General features: G+C 37.3%; 1 protein-coding gene across 9 annotated transcripts in view; it reads right to left on the reverse strand.

Annotated features, from left to right (window-relative positions):
• Window positions 1-22,025, reverse strand: part of ATG10 (autophagy related 10) — a 318,724-nt gene that overhangs the window by 46,671 nt on the left and 250,028 nt on the right. For all 9 annotated transcript variants that reach the window (XM_004759142.3, XM_004759139.3, XM_004759138.3 and 6 more), the window contains one exon: window positions 20,582-20,679. In XM_004759142.3, the coding sequence (XP_004759199.1) occupies window positions 20,582-20,679 (98 nt within the window). The remainder of the gene's footprint in view (window positions 1-20,581; window positions 20,680-22,025) is intronic.

The following is a 22,025-nucleotide window of genomic DNA, read 5'->3' on the forward strand; positions in this document are numbered from 1 at the left end:
TTTCACAGATGACACAATTATCAACATAGAAAAGCCTCAAAACTGTAGCAAAGCTTCTAGAACTAGTAAGTGAATTTAACTAGGTCTCAGGATATATGGCCAATATATAAAAATTACTTACATTTCTAGTTCTATATAATAACAGTGAACAGTAGAATTTTAAATTAAAAAAACTACCAATTATAATAGCATTAAATCCTGAAATATTTAAGTAAAAATTTAAGAAATACATATAGAATCTATATACTCAAAACTATTAAAAACACTGATGAAAGAAAGTGAAAAGGACATACAAAAACAGAGTTATACCTTTTCACACATTGGAAGACTCATTATTATTAAGATGCCATTTCTCCCCAAATTGATCTACATAGATCAGACAGAATTCCAATTAAAACTCCAAATCTTGTGGATATTGACAAGCTGGTTCTAAAATTTCTATAGAAAGGCAAAGGAATAGCGGGCACAATTTCGAAAAAGAAGAACAATGTTGAGAGACTTACACTCTGAATTCAAGACTTAATATAAAGCTACAATAAGCACGGCAGTGTGGTATTGGTGAAAGGACAGAAAAATAGATCAATGGAAAAGAAAAGAAAGCCTAAAAATAGATCCACTCATATATGGCCAATTGATTTTTGACAAAGGTACAAGGTAACTCCATCAAAAAAGAATAATCTCTCAACAAATTGTGCCAGACCAACTGGGCATCCACATGCAAAAAAATAAATAAATAAACCTGAACCCATACTCACATCTTACACAAAAATTAACTCAAAATGGATCACAGATATGTGTAAAAATTAAAGCTTTAAAATATCTAGGAAAAAGTCTTTGTGATCTTGGGTTAGGCAAAGAGTTATTTGATAGAACACTAAAAGTACAGTACAAAAATATTTTTTGATATACTGGACTTCCTATTATTTAAACACTTTTGCTCTTTGAGCCACACTGCTAAAAGAATCAAAGAAGTCACACACTGGGAGAAAATGTCTGTATATCACATATCTAATAAAGGGCTTGTATCTAAAATATGCAAAGAACTCTCAAAATCCAATAACGAGAATACAAAGCACCCAGTTAAAAAATAGGCAAAAGATTTGAATAGATATTTCACCAAAGAATATACAGGAATGTGAAATATACTCAATATATTATACTCAATAACATATGTCATTAAGTAAATGCAAAATAAAACCATACTGTGATATTATTCTACACTAATTGATATGGTTAAAAAATTTAAAAACTAACAATACCAAGTACTGGTGAGGATGTGGAACAAGGGGAAAGCTCAGAAACTGTTGGTGAAATGCAAAATGGTTCAGATACTGCAGAAAACAGTCTAGTGGTTTTTTACAAATACTTACTATATAGACTAGTAATATTACTCCTAAGTATCCAAGAGAAATGAAAACGTTCATCAACAAACAAACCATGTTAATGAATGTTCATAACAGGGTTATTCTTTGTAAAAAAATCATTATTGAAGTACAGTTGATATACAGTAGTGTTATTCTTTTTTTTTTTTTTCCTTAAAAATCAAGAGAGAGAGAGAGTGAATGAGACTGAGCACAAGCAGGGTGAAGGGCAGAGGGAGTAGGAGACTCCCCTCTGAGCAGAGAGCCTAATGTGGGGCTCGATCCCAGCACCCTCGGATCAGGATCCAAGTCAATGGCAGGCACTTAACTGACTGAGCCACCCAGGCCATCCTAGTAGTGTTATTCTTAACTGACAAAGAGTGAAAATAGCCCAAGGTCCTTTAGCTGGTAAATGAATAAACAAAATGTTGTACTTTCATACAATGGAATACTATTCAGCAACACAAAGTTAAAACTATCGATATACACCTCAGCATGAATGAGGTGTGCTAACTGAAAGAAACCAGACTCAAAATCCTAAAGAGTAGCCTCTTCCCCTTATCTGGGGGCGGGGGGAGGGGATTCATTCCAACACCCCCAGGAGATGCCTGAAACCAAAGACAGTATTAAACTCCACATGTTATGTTTTTCCTGTATGTACATACCAATTATAAAGTTTAATTTATAAATTAGGCAGAGTAAGAGATTACTAATAATAATTAACAATAAAAGAAAACAACTGTAACAATACACAGGAAAAAAAGTATGACTGTGATCTCAAAGCATATTTTTGTACTGTACTTAACCTTTTTATTTTATTTTTTTTAGTATGGTCGCCACACAATGTTAGCTTCAGGTGTACAACATCCCGATTTGACAAGTTTATACATTATGCTATGCCCAACTACAAGTGTAGTTACCATCTGTCACCATACAAGCCTATTACAATGTCAGTGACTATATACTCAATGCCGTGCCTTTTATTTTCACGACTTATTCCTTCTTTAAGTGGAAGCCTGTATCTCCCTCTTTCCTCTTCCCTTCACCCATTTTGCTTGTCACCTCCCCCCACCCTCCCCTCCAGCAACCATCAATTTGTACTTTGTATTTACAGGTCTGATTCTGTTTTTTGTTTCTTTGTTTCTTCTTCTTCTTCTTCTTTTTAGATTCCACATATGAGGGGTATCATATGGTGCTAGGGAAAACTGGACAGCTACATGCAAAAGAAGCAAAGTGGACCACTTTCTAAGATCATACAGAAAAGCAAATTCAAAAATGGATTAAAGACCTAAATAAATGTGAGACCTGAAACTAAAAATCCTAGAAGAGAGTACAGGAAGTAATTTCTCTGACTTCGGCAGTAGCAACTTCTTTTTAGATATGTCTCCTCAGGCAACAGAAACAAAAGCAAGCAAGCAAAACAAACAAACAAACAAAAAACACCACTGGGACACATTAAAATAAAAAGCTTTTGCACATTTGCTGTGCAAAATTATGAACAACAAAAAAGGCAAGCTACTGGAGGGAAGATATTTGCAAATGATATATGCTGCAAGGGCTTAATACCTAAAATATATAATGAACTGGGGTACCTGGGTGGCTCCATCAGTTAATCAAAATCAAGAGATTTTGGTTCAGGTCATGAGATCAAGGTCTGCATCGGGCTCCACAGTAGGCATGGAGTCTCCCCGAGATTCTCTCTCTCCGTCTCCCTCAGCCACTCTCCCCACTCATGGAAAATAAATAAATAAGTAAAACCTTAAATAAAATAAAATATACAAATAATGTATGCAACTCAGCACTCCAAAAAAAGCAAATAATTCTATTAAAAATGGGCAGCAGATCTGCCTAGACATTTGTCCAAAGAAGACATACAGATGGTCAACAGACACATGAAAAAATGCTCAACAGTCTAATCATCAGGGAAATACAAATTAAAACTACAATGAGATATCACTTCACTGCTGTCAGAATGCCTAATATAAAAAAGACAAGAAACAAGTGTGGTAAGGATGTGGCGAAGAGGGAACCTTCCTATACTGTTGGTGGGAATGTAAATTGGTGAAACCACTGTGAAAACATTACAGAGGTTCTTCAGAAAATCAACAATAGAAACATCACCCTTCTGATGGTGATGCGAGATGACAAAATGCCCGTGTGATAAGACGAACTGAGGTGAATGACATAGGCACTGTGATGTAGTGTCAGGTTACTACTGACTTTCTGAGGAGGAAGATCATTTGCTTCTAGATCACGGTTGACCAATGATAACTGAAACCTCAAAAAGCAAAACAGTGGATAAAGAGAACTACTGCATATTGTATCAATCTATATGTTACATTTTGGAAAAGGCAAAACGTAGGCACAGAGAACAAGGGCTGGGGTAGGAGAAAGTGTTGGCTACCAGGAGAGGCACCTAGGAGTCTGGGGCGAGTAAGGGAACTGTTCAGTATCCTGATTATGGCAAGAGTTACACAATTCTATGCATCTATTAATACTCACAAAACTGTACACCAAAAAAGGTTACTTTTTCTATCTGAAATTTTAAAAAATAATGTTCTATTTACCAGGAAAAAAATAAACCAGAGAAAGATGAATAATTAAAAGTACAGAAAGGTCTATCAAACAAATACTACCAAAGGAATGTTGGTGTAGCTATGTTAATGTCAGGCAAAATAATCTTTGGGCAATTTGCCCAAAGACATATAGCTTATAAGGAGCAGATGCAGCCTTTAGTCCGCCTCTCTCTTACAATAAAGTCTATGCTCTTTTTATTACATCTTAATGACTCAGATTCTAGTTATTAAAACTTACGAAATTTATTAATTAAAAAGAAAAGTTTGAGACAATCCCTCACAAGCACAAAAATTTCACCATGAAATAAATGTTGTTTTCATATTTTGAGAAAAATCAGTAAATATGCTTCCAGAAAAATGCTTACTTAACTAATATAGGTGAGACTGTTTTTGTTTGACTTGGAGATTTTTTACCTTGTTTTCTTTTCATGATAATAGAAACAATCTATCATTCCCACCCAAAATTTCAAAATTTTTACTAAGTTCTTTCTTCAAAAAAACCCCATTTTTTTTCCAAATCGACTTCTAAAAAATTAATCAAATTATGTAAGACCAATGAATCACTGATCTCTACTTTTAAAACTTGTAATACATTATATGCTAATTAAGTATATTTAAATTTTAAAAATTAAAAAAAATCAATATTAGCATTTATAGTTGAAAAATCCAGCACCTGAGATAAATGATCAAAGTAACCTGGCTGTTTTTAATTGAAACCTCTGCAGGAAAAGCTGGGGGAATAGATCTATATAATGTATCCGTGTGAGAGCTGAATATGCATACCTACCTGAAAATGTTTAGGATACATCACGCTCCTTACCATAAGTTACAAGTAAGGCTTTTAACTTATTAAGTAATACTTGCACTAACAAAATTAGTATGTTCAGTCTTCAGAATAGTCAATGTGAAAAGTCATGCAAAACAGCAATTAAATAAAGTTTCAAGCTAGTCCCCAAATCCCAAGAACCTATTCTAGTACTGTTCCCTTCTGGGATTTTTTTTTTTTTTTTTTCAATTAAAACACAACAGCTGTCTATCCATAGAATATTGCAAATTGAAAGCAATAACCTCTCAGACCACGGGATTCAGGTTGTGGGATCTGTTTTTGAAAGTGAGTTTAACATTGAGGTCAAAACTACAGAAAACATGTAGAAAATGTGCATCCTTTATCTTAGCCTTCTGTTTTGGTTATTAAAGGCAAATCTGGTTTATTCTGCTCCCCTACATGTGGTCTAATATTACTTGGAATGTCTATGAATAAAATCTAGAATGGGGCAGGTAAATTTAATGAAAACCTCAAGGGAAATACATGGCATTACTAGCTGAATCCCTTAATCAACCTTCCCTCAGCCCAGTCCCTCCCTCATTTTTCACTCATATTTTCACTGTGAAAAATGAGGGGTTCTTGTCTCCATGGACAGAGCATGTAACATCACACAGTAATCAGGACTTGGACACAACACTCATAGATGACGAAAGAGACTTCACTGCCTGCTAAACACCAGCCCTTCGCAAGAGTACTAAGGGCACTTGGACGCAGCTGAAGTCAGTCACCTGAGACCCTGAATGTGAACTTGGTATGGGTGCAAAAATCATTTTATCTATAGAGACATAAAAACAGACAGACATAAAATAAGGGGCCCTTAAAATTTCCAAACCATCACCTGGGAAGTGCCCACTGTCTTCAGACAGACCGGTTTGGAAAATCTCCCATGACAGAAAGACTGGTTGGTTATGGTGTACTTCAGATTGCTTTAGTCTCCATCCAGTCCTGGCTGAAAAGAGTTCGGGATGGGTTGGGAAGATCCTGCCACATCTGTTGTTTGAGAGCCAGAAGGCAGGAGAAATTTTCTTCAAGTAACATAGGGAACCAAGACCCAAGCCAATGTTGCCAAAGAGAGCCTTTGTGCCTCAGGAAAATCACTGTTAAATACAAGGTCATGGGACCAGAGTGTCAACACTGGAGTTAAACAATAAAGTACTTGAAACCAGGCAGGAATGAGACAAGAGTAAAAGCACATTTTGCACAAGCAAGGAAGAAGGGGCATCCAGGGTGATTTCCCTGAGCTACCTTGGTGTGTGTGCAGATTGGCCTTTGTATCTAAGGTACAAATGAGCCGAATGAGCTTAAAAAAGGAGACACTACTGGCAGCTAAGGAAACCTAAGAACCTTCTTTCCAAAGTTAACTGGCTACATTTTCTTTTCTTTCTTTCTCTCTTTCTTTCTTTTTTTTTTTTTTTTACTATCATTATTCTAAGGGAGCTCCAGAACTTACCCAGAGAGTCAAAAGTCTGTGGCTTGTGAAGAGCCAGGATGGTCAGGTAAATTCAAACACCCTGATCATCGTCCTTGTGAATCCTATCATTAGCGTTAGAACTGACTTTTTTGACAGAATAAACTCTGTAACACCATAGGCTATGAAATCTAAGAGCCCTTTTTACTCACTCAGTCCACAAAATAACTTTAACAGATGCAAAAGTAAGGCCTGGCCACACTGATGTCAGTAAGATCAAAAGGCATTTTTTTTCTGGGCAATCTGCTAGAAACAATATAGACTTAGATATTCCTGACTCAACTCTCTCAAAAGATAGACTTGACACGTATCAATATGAAAATTCCCCTTTTTAAGGAACAAGGCAAGGTTAGTTGCCTAGCTTAACGTATTCAAGAGACCGGCAGTAATGGTCGTTTAGCTTTTCCTGGTGGTGACATTGCTATCAAACATGCCTGTGAAGAAATTAAATAAAATGTGGAAAATAATTGCATTTTGTTGATTTTTTTTTTTTTTTTTTTTACTATGTATGAGATGGACTTTGTAGGATCCAAAATGACCATTTTACAGGACTCTTAAAGGTATTTTCTCCTTTATCAGCTGTTTGCAATTAAATTGAATGTGTGACAACCTGCAAATCAAGGTGGGGGGAAGAAAGCTTTAGGAAATTTTAAATGGCTTACATAAGCAACCTTCTGTGATCTAAGCTGTTTAGTGTTCTCACTGCCCTTTCAGGGAGCTCCCCACTGGTTGTATATTAACAAATCTTAGTTTGAAAGCCTGCCTTACTGTCGTGTGAGGGTTTGAGGGACAGGTCCTTGCATTGTTGGTTATTAATGACTATGTGAATAAGGCTGGGGGTGAGGGTGTGGGTAGGGAGAAAGCCTGACAGAAAGGGTTATATTGATTAGAGGAAACTACTTAGACATATATTCAATTCAATTTAACTCCTTTACCAGCACGTGGTCTAAAAACATTGACTACAGTATCTGTAGCATTCAATTCTAGATGTGTGGTAGGGTATGCTAAGATATATCTACGTCTCAGTAGGATGCTGGGGGTTTAGCCACAGGGCCAATAACAACTGCAGCTTGTAGAGGGAAACTGTTCATGGCATGGCTCAGGGAGAAGCACGGTGGAGATGGATTCTCACAGGCCCAGCTGGGCTACTTCTGTTCTTGCAGCCTTGGGACATTGTTACCATGACTTGCCAATCCCATCATGTAAAATGCAGCACGTTAAAATAGCTGAAGGTCTCTCCTGAGACAGGAGATTCACTACCAGAACTCTTTGAATGCATTTTGAATGAGAACTACAAAACTCCTATTAGTCGACTAAGTAAATACTCTAGACCTAAGTACTCTAGACCAGCTTCTTCCTTCCTTCCTTCCTTCTTTCCTTCCTTCCTTTTCTTTTCTTCCTTCCTTCCTCCTTCCCTCCCCCCCCCCCTTTCTTTCTTTCTTTCGTTCATTTGTTCTTTCTTTCTTGTTCCCAACCAGAGTTTATTGGTGCTGGGCTGCCAAACAGGGCACTGGCTACGGGGGCGCTCTGGTCCTGTGCGGCAGGGCCCAGGCCAAGTGGGGCTTTACAGGGATGCGGCAGCTAAGAGTAGGGGGGTTGGGGAAGGGGCTGCTCCTTCACGGCAAACAGGGAAAATACATTCTTGTCTGGAAGTACAGTGAGAAGACAGCTTGTATACCAAAATCTCTAGAAAAGAGTGGGTGGGTTCTAGACCAGCTTCTTAATAAACTATCAGTTTGTGTCTGTGAATAAACCGTTGTAGGAAACCTAAGGCTCAACAATTATTCTACTGACCACTGCAGTGTTCTATTTTATACGAAACAGAAATTATGTCCACTGCTTTTCCTTTTCATAGTATTAATGGATTAATGATAACAGTAACTCAAATTCCTAGCATCAGTGCTAGGAATCACAAGCATTATCTCACATAATTTCTCACAACAAACAGTGAGGTAGTCCTTATAGTAGTTCCCACAGAGAATAATTCTCCATTTTGAGAGTGAGGAAGGGGGAAAGTCAAGTAATCTATCCTTGGTCACAATGTTAATAAGTAGAACTTAAATAAGAACCCAAGTGTTTCTGACTTCGGAGCCAAATTCTCAACCTGTTGAAAAATCTATCCTTGGATCCAGCTATACATTCCTGTCGCAGTCAAGGCTTAGTTGCCAAAAACCAGAATCTATTCTGACTAGCTGAGGCCCTCATTGCGAGGGCTGAATAAACAAACTCTGTATGACTTTCCAAGAACAACTTCTAAGCTCTTATTGGAGAACTGGACACCCAGGACCTGCTGCTTCTTTCCAATATCAAGAATCTGCCATTCTAGAATCAGACCCCCACTGCCATCATCAGAAACTGTCTCTTCTGTGGCCATCACCAGGGCCACACCACACCTGCTGTAATTCACACCAAAATGACTGTCCCTTCATCTGCCTTTTGACACACCCAACACTAGTAACTGAATATGAGCCACACAGAGGACCTCCATGACCTGCAGTGCTTCCAACAAACTGCAGCCTCCAACACTTCTGCCTTCCAAATCCCGCACCCCCGCATCTGATGTGATGAACCTAAATCAAATTCAGAACCCTCTCGGAGAGGGAGATGGAAAATTATGTTTTAGCTGCCCAGTGTCTGCAGTACAGGAGGAGCATAGGAGGAGAGTAGGATGAATGTTGAGTTCTAATCCACAATAGCCCCTATGAGTTCCAAAGATTTGAATATCCTGTTGAGGGTTCTCCTGATTAGGACTGCAAAATACTGTATGCCTAGGAGAAGTTTCCAGAGTTCTCGTCAAATTCTCAGGGGTTCACAATGCAGAAAGGGGTCAGATCTACCTTACTATATCTGTATTAATATGACAATCTTGAGAACAAGTTCAGCATCGTGCAAGGGACTCAGACATAGGGATTAAGACAGGAGCTCTCACGCTCAGTAGTTCAAATTCTGGTTCTGCTACTTAGTAGATGTGTGTCCTTTAGCAGGTTGTCTGATGCCTTTGTGCCTCAGTTTTTCCTTCTCTAAAATCTGGAGAACAGATTCAACTTAACAGTGGTGTTCAGAAGATTAAGCGAAATAATATGTATACTCAGAAGAATGCCCGGCTCTTGAGAAATGCCCCCTAAATGTTAGCTGTTGTGACCAGAACAATCCTTAGACAAGATAAACTCTAACCTTAAAAGACTTGCATTCATGCCCCATACATAAATTTATTCCCACTTTCATATGCTCATAGGAGAAGTGAGTACTTGATATGCTGCGGCAGTAAACAGAAAGACAAGGTCCTGTTTATATGAGGATGACTTCATTCTCTTTAAAGAATATATTAATCTAGCAGCTAATTACTGCCAGTTCAAGTCTGTGCCAAAACCAAGGTTGCCAGTTTGGGAAGGCATTCTTTGGGACCTACATGGAAAATACTTTGAAAGTATTCAAAACGCTAACTCTTAATTGCAGGGGTGTCTATTAATAGTTACGTCATCTGGCAGGCCCCTTCAGATACAGTTTTACTCAGTCAAGTAGTCCATGCAAGTCTTGTTAGCTGGGCAAGGCGGATGATGGATAATTCCTGCTGACAAAAAAAATCTTGCTATCTAACACCCTACCTTCCGTACTTAAAGGAGCGGGATTTACAGGCTACCATGGATTCTGCTCAATCATTTGGGCAAATCTAATAAGTCTTGCAAAGGGAAAAAAAAAAAAAAAAAAAAGGCCTCAGCCTTGCTAGCAAGTATTCCCATGAGCCGCCTCTGGACAACAGAAACAATGTTCCGTGTTGGCAAGAATGGAAATCAGACCCTTTAACTACTTTTCTTAGTGTCTAAAATGTATGTGCCGAAGAACTGCAAGAAATACCTACATTTAAGCTACTCGTCAGAAGTTCAGTGTTCAACTACCTGCCTCCAATCCAATGCCTGCTTGACCTCAGATTGTAGCACATTAAGAAGAACAATTATGACCAGTATCAGTGAACACTTAGGGAAAAGGATTCTCGAACATCCTCCTGGTAGTAAGAATTAGCATGACTTTCTGATATTGACATGGAAATATTTAACAAAATCTCTAAAAGTCAATACTTATTGACTCGCCAATTTCACTTCTAAGAATTTATTCCAAAGAAATAATCTGACAACTACACAAATCATACTTCAAAGATCTTCACAGAGATTCACTTAGGAATTGTTTATAATGCAAACAATTAGGAAAGAACTCAACGTTCAAAGTGTAAAACTGGTTAAAACAATTCTAAGGCATGGCCTTAGAATCGAATTCTATGCAGCTACTAAAAGTAAAATTTAGATGTATTTAAATATTGACACGGAAAGATGTCTGTGATGTAAATTTCAAAAACCAGGTGCATGGTATAATCTCATTTGTATTTGTGTATATTTATATCTAATATATACATATATGTGACTATATGCATTATATATGTATAGTTATATAAATATAAATATATTTTAGAAAGCTATGCACTGAAAGGTTAACAAAAGTACCACTGAATGTTTGAGATTATAAGTAATTTTTATTTTCTTCTTGCTACTCTGTATTTTGCTAAAAATGAACAGTATGTATTACTTTTGTTAATCAGAAAAAATAGCAATTATTAAAAATGCAAGCCCACACAATAGCACTTTTATCTGAGGATAGTCCAAAATATATACCAAGATTCACAAATTCAGAATCATACAGAATTTCTAAACTCTTTCTCTGTATTTTGTATGGAATAAGCAAACACAAAAGTTTTTAGAAGACAGGTAGGCTAAGCAAGTAAGTGTAGACAAGGTATGAGGCAATAAAGAAGGTAAGTGACCATGATTAACTACAGAGGGCATATCCAGTTCAAAGGCATTCAAATTCAAAAAATATTTCCAAGCATTCAGCATACATCTGCAGGCTCATTCTGAATAGGAAGCCGCTAAAAAGGGCCTTTGCTGTATAAACCTAAACACACAACATATATTATTTAAACTCTCACACAACTACAACTGGACATCACTCCTCCCCCGCAATCTCCTGAAGTTGGTGTAAGTGGTATCTATAAAGAAGACCAGGTTTTCATGTTTGTAAAATTACCTTTCTAAAATTTAACATAAGAAAAGTTTGTCTTTCTTAATAAACTTGTCTGCTTCCTTCCATAACAATAAAAAATGGATTGAATTGGCTTTCCCTTTTAGTTACTTATTGTTCAAGAAAACTCAGAAATGACCCTTAGCTTAGATTGTTCTGCTACAACTGTCTTTTCCCCTCCGCCGCTTAGTTCTCATTCACTTGCTTTGATGGTTACAGTATATGTATTACTCTTATATTAGGCGGTACTTTGACACCACTAGAAATATTTCTGAAATTCAGACTGGACAGTGACAATAGAAAATAATTAATATAGTGAAAAAATATTAGCAATGTAAGACAATATTTGTAATGACTTGCACATATACTTTACATACTTTGGTATTATCCCTACTTATTGGCTAAATTTTAAACTATATTTAAATTTAAATTTTAAACTAAAATACAAACTGTATATAAAATATGGAGAATGTAATAGCTCACATGGAAAAGAATCAGGAAAACAACATGAAAAAAAAAAGCTGAAGGGGGTAGGAAGAGGAATGAAAAAAATGTGTGACAATTACATGGTAGAATATGTATGTGCAGCCACCATTATGCCAAAAGTAAGATAAAATGAGCAGCAACTTTCTTAGGAAGCTTATACCCTTAGAGGGGACTCAAAGCCTATGTGGGTAAGTGTGTCTGCAGAGTCTACCTTCCATTCCCTCCGGACCCTGTGCCTGCCTCTCTGCTCCCCCAGGCTACTCTTTCTACCTATAGCCGCTGTTTTTCCACTTACCCACCAATAACCTCTCTCTCAAAAACCAGAAATGAGAATATAAATATTCCTCAAATGTAAAGTTGTGGAACTAAGATGTTTATTAAAAATTAAAAATTGATGGCAGGTAATTATCAAAATGAAATGTGCTAAGATGAGTCATATTAAAATTAATTATAAATATTTTAAATGGTATTTTACTCTGACACTTATAAAATGCTCCTTTTTTAGAAAAAGAAATTTTAAGGATCAGTGAAAAGCTGGAAAATTCTTTAAAGAAAGCCCTTCTATAAATTCAAGACACGTGCTGAGTCAACAGTGCGACTGTGATGGTAAGAGGCTGAGCAGCCCTCCCCTCAACCAGATACACAGATAACAAAGTACATTAACCAGTTTCTTGTCTTTATCGCCTAGTGAAATAAATTTCAGTTTAGAGAAGTGAAACCCAAACGCACCAGTATAAGCTGATTATTTATTAAAAAAAAATACATTCCTTGTTTATTTATCTGGACTCTCAGTAAGATGGAATAAAACAAAACACCTTAAAAGACAAGGATCTTCCATAATAAATCAGTCCCCACTTCTACTTACAGTCATTTAAACACTTAATTAGTGGCTAGTGGCCAGAAAACCTTAGAAAGTGAAAGCGGAATGAGAAAGTAATATCATCCCAATGCCTAAAGAGCACTTAGGATAAAGTTAAGGCTTTCCAAAAAACATTCCAGGGTGTAAAATCAAAGAAAAATCTGAGAGAAATTAATTGTTTCGTCAAAGATATTGAGAACAAAGTTTCATATACTTCGTAATCTAAAGAAAGTCTCAAGAACAAGAAAAACTTAAGAAAAATGTGGTTTTTACCCCCCCAAACAAGAAAAGCACAAAAAGTGTCTAAGAGGCAGTGGGTATTTCTGAATTAAAATGAAGTACCCATAGGATCAGCATTCGATAAATATTAAAAGTCACAATTCGGGTGCCTGGGTGGCTCAGTGGGTTAAAGCCTCTGCCTTTGGCTCAGGTCATGATCCCAGCGTCCTGGGATCGAGTCCCGCATCAGGCTCTCTGCTCAGCCGGGAGCCTGCTTCCTCCCTTCCCACCCCTCTGTCTGCCTCTCTGTCTGCTTATGATCTTTGTCTGTCAAATAAATAAATAAAATCTTTATTAAAATCTTTTAAAAAAAAGTCACAATGCTTGTGCAGATTGACAATCTAGAAATAATTATTGATAGAGACAGAGAAAAATAGCACTGTCATCATTACCCGAAAACACCAAAGAACATGAGATATGGTGATGAAAGTGTATTTCACTCTTCTAAGATAGTAGAGGGCGCTAGAACCATCGAGTACTGGTAGAAACATTAGAAAGCTTCTATAAAAAGTCCCCCAGGTAGATTATGGCACTAGAAACCTACCCACTAAAGTGTCTTATTAATGTCCAGAACGAATACCTAGAAACCCAGATCCAACAAATGAGCAGCAAATTACAGAGAAAACAACCCCATGAAGTCTGTAGTCCCATTTAAATAAAACTCCAAGAGGAAAGAGTCTGCAGTGGTGCTGGCAGGGATTCTAAAGCAGCAGCAGCAATCCATAAAAGGCTTCTTAATTTTCTTGTCATTTAAGAATTAAGCCACTTCCAGTTCACACAGATCCTACCAGGTGCACGAAATTGATGTCATTATGAGCCATCAGGAAATACCCACCGAGACCTATACCAACACTGAGAAGTTGTGTTAAACAGCTGTGTGTTTTAATTGATTTGTATTATTTAAAATAGGAACAGTTAAAAGTCAGTTATCGGATGTTGTGTAAAAGAGACGCCTAAAGACTCCAGGGAGACTGAGTTCAGAAGAAAGCCAATCACTGGAACTTCACTGAGCACTTAAGATTATTACTAGAGGAAGCACAATTAAATCATCAGTTTATCAGCCATCATTATAAATCACCAGGCAACATATCAAGCTTCATTATTTAAGACTCCTTAACCAGTGACTTCCTGCATCACTAAGAGTCAAAAGCAATCTATTCGCCAAAAGGTACCTAAGGAGTTCTGCTTTTTGTTGTTTGAGTTTTGGCTTTTGTTTTTTTGGTTTTTTTATCTTAAGAGATTTATGATGGAAATATAATGAAAACTCACTGAAATTAATTACCATATTTTCGCATGTTTTAGACATGATGAAGTCTTCAAAATGAAATTAATGGTATTTGGGGTATGTAAAATATGTATTAAACAGATTCCTCTTAACTCTACTCCTTGCAAATATTTAATCCAGTTCTCTCATAGCACTTGTGTGGGATCACATGAAGAAATATAATGAGCTTCTTTCCAACTTTATCCACCTAATCCCATTCATTTACTCGTACTTGGACAGCCTTCCCAGACATGAAGAATCAGAAAACAAAGGACCTCCAAAATCTTGGTTTCCAAATTTAAAGTGCACAGTGTTGGAAAATATTCGCAGGGACATATGACACAGGTTGAGCTTTGTAAGCAACTCTCTTTTTTAGTATTTCCACCAACTCTGTGTAGATGCTGCCATTATCTTTAATAGAAAAATAAGATGCTCAGAGTTTTTGAACTATGCCTGAGTTCATATAGCTAGTAAGCAGTGGTGCTCACTCTGTCTGGTTCTGGCACCTCGATAAAGTCTCTGAAAGAAAGCAAGACTCCTTGGAAAATGGAGGGGTGAGTCTGGGCATGAATTCTGCAATGTGAATATGCAACAATTGGTCAATTCAAAAAGCAAGAACCCATCAAAGCTACTTGGGTTATATCAAAATAACTCAGGAGCCAACTTAAAGAGACTTTAAAATTATTCTTTAATCTAAATTCAATTTAGATAATAATACACTAGAGCGTATTATTATTTTCGGGGGTAGAATTCAGTGATTCATCAGTTGCATATAATGCCCAGTGCACATTGTATCAAGTGCTCTCCTTCATGCCCATCACCCAGTTACCCTAGTTGGATATAACTCTCAGTTTATTTCCCGGAGTTAAGAGTCTCTTATGGTTTGCCTCCCTCTATGGTTTCATTTTATTTTATTTTTCCTTCCCTTCCCCTATGTTCATCTATTTTGTTTCTTAAATTCCACATATGAATGAAACCATATGATAATTGTCTTTCTCTGACTGACTTATTTTACTCAGCATAATACCCTCTAGTTCCATCCCTGTTGTTGCAACAATTGAATAACGATAAAGCTAACCACTATAATGAATTAAAAATGCATAAAACAGGGGTGCCTGGGTGGCTCAGTGGGTTAAGCCGCTGCCTTCGGCTCAGGTCATGATCTCAGGGTCTTGGGATCGAGTCCCGCATCGGGCTCTCTGCTCAGAGGGAGCCTGCTTCCTCCTCTCTGTCTGCCTCTCTGTCTACTTGTGATTTCTCTCTGTCAAATGGATAAATAAAATCTTAAAAAAAAAAAAAAAGAAAAATGCATAAAACATCTATATCCATGAGTCCACAAAGATACATAAGAAAACTTTCTTGGTCACCTTAGGATGTTAGAAAACAAGGTTATTATCTTAAGCTAGAACATTTATCCTGTATTTTCTATACAAAGCATATGTCAAGTAACTAATCTGGTGGGGGAAACTGCTGTTATAAAGCAGCCCAACTAATAAATAATGAATTCTGGAATTAGAACATCACCATTTGCAACCCTTAATGAGTTTATGGATCTAAGCAATAATCATGAATGGCTGCTAACATCGCAAAAAAGAATGACAACCAAACAATATGTGCCTCTTGATAGAAGTATCCAGAATCACCTATTGAAGTATTCTTGCCCCCAAAAACAAACCTGAATCTGATCAACCCTCCAGATCTAACTACCAGTTTATAGAAAGCTCAGGGAGGAACATACCAAACAATACCACAGGATTACAATTAGGGAAAAAACAAACAAACAAAAACCAGATACAAATGCTACAGGACAAACAACCTTGCTTCTTCAACAAAAATGTATGAGGAAAAAAAGAGAAAAGAATGAGAATCCTTGTTTTCAAAAGTCTTTAGAGATGTTAAACATTTTAATATATAAACTTTATTTGAATCTGACTCACAGAAACTATAAAAACTTTTTAAAAATGTGGAAATTTAAGCCTTAATTGCTTATTTAAGGATATTAAGAAATTATTATCAGTTTATTGTGATAACAGAAATGTGGTCATGTTTATTAAGAGTCCTTACATTTTTTTCAATTAAGCTTTTTGAGATAACAATAGATTCCATATGCAATTATAAGAAATAATACAAAAAGATTATTCATACCCTTCAGCAGCTCCCCAATGATAACACCTTGCAAAACTATAGTACAATATCACAACCAAGATACTAACATTGATAGGTCAGACACAGGACATTTCCATTGCTACAATGTTCCCTATCATGTTGCCTGGTATAGCCACACTCTCTTCCTTCCCACCTACATCTCCTTCTCTAACACCCAACAAGTAAGTACAAATCCCCTCTCTAATTTCAAAAAATGTTAGATTAAGTGGAATCATGTATTATGCAACCTTTTGGGATTGGCTTTTGGAACTCAGAATAATTTTCTGGACACTCATCCAGGTTGTTCAGCATACCAGTAGTTGGTTCCTTTGTGCTACTGGATAGGATTCCCTAGTAAGGACGCACAACTTCATTTAATCTCCATGGTCTGAAGGACATCAGAGTTATTTCCATTGGGCTACTATGGATAAAGCTGCTATAAACATTGGTATAAAGTCCTTGTCTTTTAAAGATACATACTTAAATTTGTATAGATGAGATATAATGTTTAAGATTTGCTTCCTAAATATTCCAGATTGGGTGAGATACTATCTACCTATAGACAGATAGATAGTATCTATCTATCTATCTATATATGTATATATATAGATATATATAAGATTGGTCATTAGCTTGTAAATGCTTTATACTACTAATCTACTTTTGGATATGTTTATAATTTTTCATAATATAAGGTTTAAAAATAAGAAGACAGTAAGAAACAATTACTTATCTGATCACTTCCACATAAACACACACATCTTCAAGTAAAATTGAAAGTATGCTTTGTTATGACTTTTAATCTGTGCCAAGATCACAGGAGTTCTTTATCTAAGACATGGAGCCCGCACATGCAAGTAATCATTTTTGTAACATTCACTGTACTAATATGGGCAGATGCAACCCAGGCATCTGTTAACTTTCTTTCAGAAGTTCTTTATTGGGCTACAGGGTTGAGATAATAGGTAATTCATAATGTTGGACAAAAGCAGGTAAGTAATCACCATAATCAAATGTATGAGATTCATTAGTGGCTTGTCGTCAAAAGAGAGGGTTCATGTCTGACATGAACAGGTCCTTATCATCAAGACAAACGCTGAGAGAACAGAAGTGTGATTACTAAAGATGAAGAGCAACAAGCTATATGAGCACAATCAAGCCTGAAGATGAAGTGAAACACATTTTCTATTGCGCAGAGGCTGCTTTTGTTTTTGAGCCTCTCTGAAGGACAGGATATTATTATCACGTTCAGTCTGCAAGCTAATGGTTCTTTACTGTAATTCTGCAAAACACTATCTACTGTTTGGTGCCACCGATAGTCTATCAGCCCATTCTCCCCCAGTGCTGTATCACAACCTCCCTTTCTCCCAGCTGAGGACACTCAGTGCTTCTCTCCACATGTGGTTTTACAAAAACGAAGATCCACTTTCTCAAAGATCTCAGGCAAAGAAGAGCATGTAAATACTAACGCATTAACTAATCTAGGAATAAAAGCCAAGACCACCAAAGGAGACATTCACGATGACTTTCGAGTGCCAACTAATACAAGAGCAACAAGTGAGTTTCCTTGGCTAGGTCTTTAATGCCCACACATGCACTGCAAAGAGCAATTCTAAAGCTGCCACAAAGTTTGTTGTCAGAGATCGGATAGCTGTCCACAGACCAATCCACATAGACAAATCCCAAAGGAAGACCTAAATGTTCCAGTTGTGTTGCAGTTTGGTTATATCAACCATCTCTCCCATTAAGTGAGCCCTCACACTTGGGTCTTAGAAATAATAATGCTTATTGTGATTGGATTTGACCATTCCTACTATACTATGACAGGCAGGAGTAGATGGTCCATTAACAGGCTGTCTACATGACACTTAAGTGACTACAGATTAAAAGATATTAGTCAATTCAGTTACAAACAATAAATGTACAGATTGGTTCATGTGGTCGGTTTAGCAGCTTGGAGTTCTATCAGCAGAAATCTCTTTGCAACATCATATTAGGAAACTAAGAAAATGCAGTTGAGTTCAAAGTCTTGTTCATATGTCATAAGTCACAACGGAGACACATAGAATTAAAACCCAAAATGACATAGATCGCCAGGAATTGTGCTATAGGCTTGCACTGAGATTGATAACACTGACAGAAAAAGGGAAAGGATAAGAAATGGGCTCAAGAACACAACGTAAAATGTAAATGAAAAGAAGCAGAGAAAAAAGGCACTAAAGGTACATGCAGATATACTTTGGGATGTTTTGCCATCTGTCTTTTGCCTCTAACCTTTGCCATTTTCCTTGACTCTTCCAACCAAATGTTTTCTGGGTCCTGTGGATTCTGACACCACAGTATACAATCTGAGACAGCCTGTGGTCACAGGCAAGACACTGGAAGTTGAAGCTCTTAGCACTCACCTTGATGCTTAAAGGTTATCTAAAATGCTTTGCATAAAATGAAATGTTCTTGCCAAAAATCTCTAGGATGTGTTTGCTTATGTATCTTATTCTTCTTCAGAGCAACCACCTATGCCTGGTCTACAGAACTGGAATTTTAGAGGGGACTGTTTCTGTGAGCTGAAGTGGTTTCAAGAAAGGAACATGAGAGAACAAAAGGAAATAGAAAGACACGACAAAGGCAACAGGGAAGACAAGGCTGGAAAGAATTCCAAGAACGAACTGCACAGGATGGCTTCTGGGAATCGAACATCGAACAGCCATGTTTGGCAGGAGCTGAGATTGTGTACAGCGGGGTCAAAGAGAAGCTTGAAAGGACAGGCTGGAGCCAGGGAGTGGCAGCCACTGCGGCCCTGTTGAGGCATTTGGACCACATGCCATAGGCCTTTGGACCGCTACTGCAGGTTTGCGCATAGGCAAGATACACACATCATGGTTAGGAGGATGTGGTAGGGCAGGGAAGTAGGGCAGGGAGGAAGGAGCAGAAGACTGAGGTTTGAGGCCTTACTAACTGTTCCAGGTGAGGCTGGAGGGCTTGATCTAAGAGGGCAATGGTAGGAAAGGAGAGGAAAGGATTAACTTGAGGGGCTGTGTGAAATATGCATGTACTTAAACCTAGTTTTGTCCTCGATTAAAACCTAGAAAATGGTCATTTACAGCTACTGCCAAAGAACTACTTACAAGATGCTAAGGATTCTTACGTTGATTGGGAGGTAAACTGTCATTATTATGATCAAACACATAAGAGGGCATAAAAATTCTAATGGCTGATAAAATCATTTTTAAAGGAAGCTTTGATTAAGCTTAACAGAGCCTGGGAAAAAATAAGATTTTTGACATAAGTAAAAATTATTTTTAAGGAGACCATGATTGGTTGCAAGGTGATGAGTATTTTTAAATTTCTAAAATAATTAACTGCTGATTTTAGTAAGGCACTAATAATGACTTCTATGATTGACAGATCTATTTTTCCCTACTTTTGCAAATCTACTTTTTATATGTACTTTTGCAGATGTATTTTCTCTACTTTTTTCAGATCCCTATTGCAAACCTCTTATTAATCAAAAGTTTATTGTTTTTTGTTTTTTGTTTTTGCAAATGTACCTATTAGCAAAACTCTGAAGCACTGTAGGTGACACAAGCTAAATCATGTACTTCTTAGTGAATATGCCAACTTAGTTACTACTCTCATTTACTTAATACATTTTTATTGAGCATTCACTATATGATAAGTACTATGCCAATGCTGGGTGTACAATAAAGAGAGAAAAAGAGGTGCCTGGGTGGCACAGCTAGTTAAGCATCTGACTCTTGATTTCCGCTCAGGTCGTGATCTCAGGGTTGTGATCCAAGCTCAGCGCAGAGTCTTCCTGGGAATCTCTCCACAGCCCCTGCCACCAACTCATGTACTCTCTTTCTCTCTCTCTCTCTCTCTATCACTCTAAAGTAAATAAGTAAGTCTTTAAAAACAGAGAGAGAGAGAGAGAGAAAACAAGGTTCTGCCCACATGGGAATGCACAGTACAATGACAAAGAAATACATTAATTAAAAATAACTGTCCAAATACATAATTGAAAATTGTGAAAAGCACTATAAAGGAAAACGACAGGTTGCTTTGAGAGCTTGTAACAGGGAGGAGAAACCATCTCTGGGTCTGAGAAAGTATTTTAAAGGAAACTGTCTTTGAACTGAAATCGGTAAGGATGTAAAGGAATGAAATAGGAAAGAGTAGAGGAGAGAACTAGAAGAAAAGATGAGCAGAGGGAAGGAGTCACATATAATAAAATAAAAGTACTCTCTAACCTGTTGGGTAATGGTGTCCCATGGCTCCTGCAGCAGCTGTGACTTGTAACACTCATGGATTCCTTCCCATATGTCCTTCAGAGCTAAAGGTCTTCCATCTGCAAAGGTGCATCGCAAAGACCATCAGTCCGTAGTCTATTTGACACAATGGTGCTTGGTGTTTATCTAAAACTCCTAGAAGAATGCTATATTTTTTTTTTTAAATCTTTGCTAGTAGTACACATATTACTTATATATCAAAATAGTGCTATATGAATTACTATTTTCTTCCTGAGGGAAATTTAAACATTCAAGCTTCTCTCCTTTGTAACCGTCTAGCAGTTAGATTATCTGCTCATTCATTGCCTGTAGGAATTCTGCAAAATAAATAAAATCCAAATGTATTTTTAGAGAGAACTGATAGATACAAGCACAGGCAAAGGACCAGGTAGATGGATTCCCATATTCACAAGGGTGCACTACGAATACCTCTGAAATCTTAATAATTCCTCTAGTTCTTAAATCAAAGACTGTATGTACACCTGCTACTTTCACTCTCTCATTGACTAACTATCTGTAATGTTCAAATCACTCAGCTGAGTACTATGGGGAATAGAGAAAAGGAAAGCACACTGTTTCTCCTAGTAGGAAGCCTACCATCTACTAGGGAAACTAGGATAAGTGTAACAATAGAATACTAATACAAAAATACTAGATAGAAAGTCGCTGTTGACCAGAGGAAAACTGCAGTTCTCTGTCAGTCCAGAGGTAGGAGACATTAACATCCACTGTTTGTGGCGGGTGGAGCAAGGGAACTGTGAAGAGTGCGGGGGACGTGAGAAGGAACTGGCATGAAGACATTAGGAAAACACACAGCGAACAATAATTCACTTTTTCGTTCTTTAAGCAATTCAACAATTAACCTATATTTATAACAATCACAACAATTCACCTATATTCATAAATATCCAAATAGTGTATTTTACGAAGACCACTGTGGCACAAGTAGAGAAATAGGTATCTAATATAGTAAAATAAAGCAGAAAGAAGAAATTACCTCAAGGCTTTGAAACCCCTGGACAGAAGATGGTCTTACTACTAGAATTTAATGCTACTTGGCCCTTCAGAGCTATCAAGTGCTCAGAGCTTAGGGGTGTGCTCCCTTAGGCAAGTGGACAATAGCATTTAAAGAAAGCTCATCAAGGGGGGTGCCTGGGTGGCTCAGTCAGCTGAGCATCTGCCTTTGGCTCAGGTCATGATACCAGGGTTCTGGGATGGAGTCCCACATCAGGGAGCCTGCATCTCCTTCTCCCAAACCCAACAACTCCCAGCTCCCATTCGTGCTGGCTCTCTCTCTTTCTCTCAAATAAATAAATAAAATCTTTAAAAAAAACACACACACAAAACTACAGTACTCTCACTCCTGAGAGCTTTAAGAAAGAAAGAAAAAAAGAAAGAAAGCTAG

Source organism: Mustela putorius, unplaced genomic scaffold (assembly GCF_011764305.1).
Source record: "Mustela putorius furo isolate JIRA1106 unplaced genomic scaffold, ASM1176430v1.1 tig00537350_pilon_pilon_pilon, whole genome shotgun sequence".
NCBI lineage: Eukaryota > Metazoa > Chordata > Mammalia > Carnivora > Mustelidae > Mustela > Mustela putorius.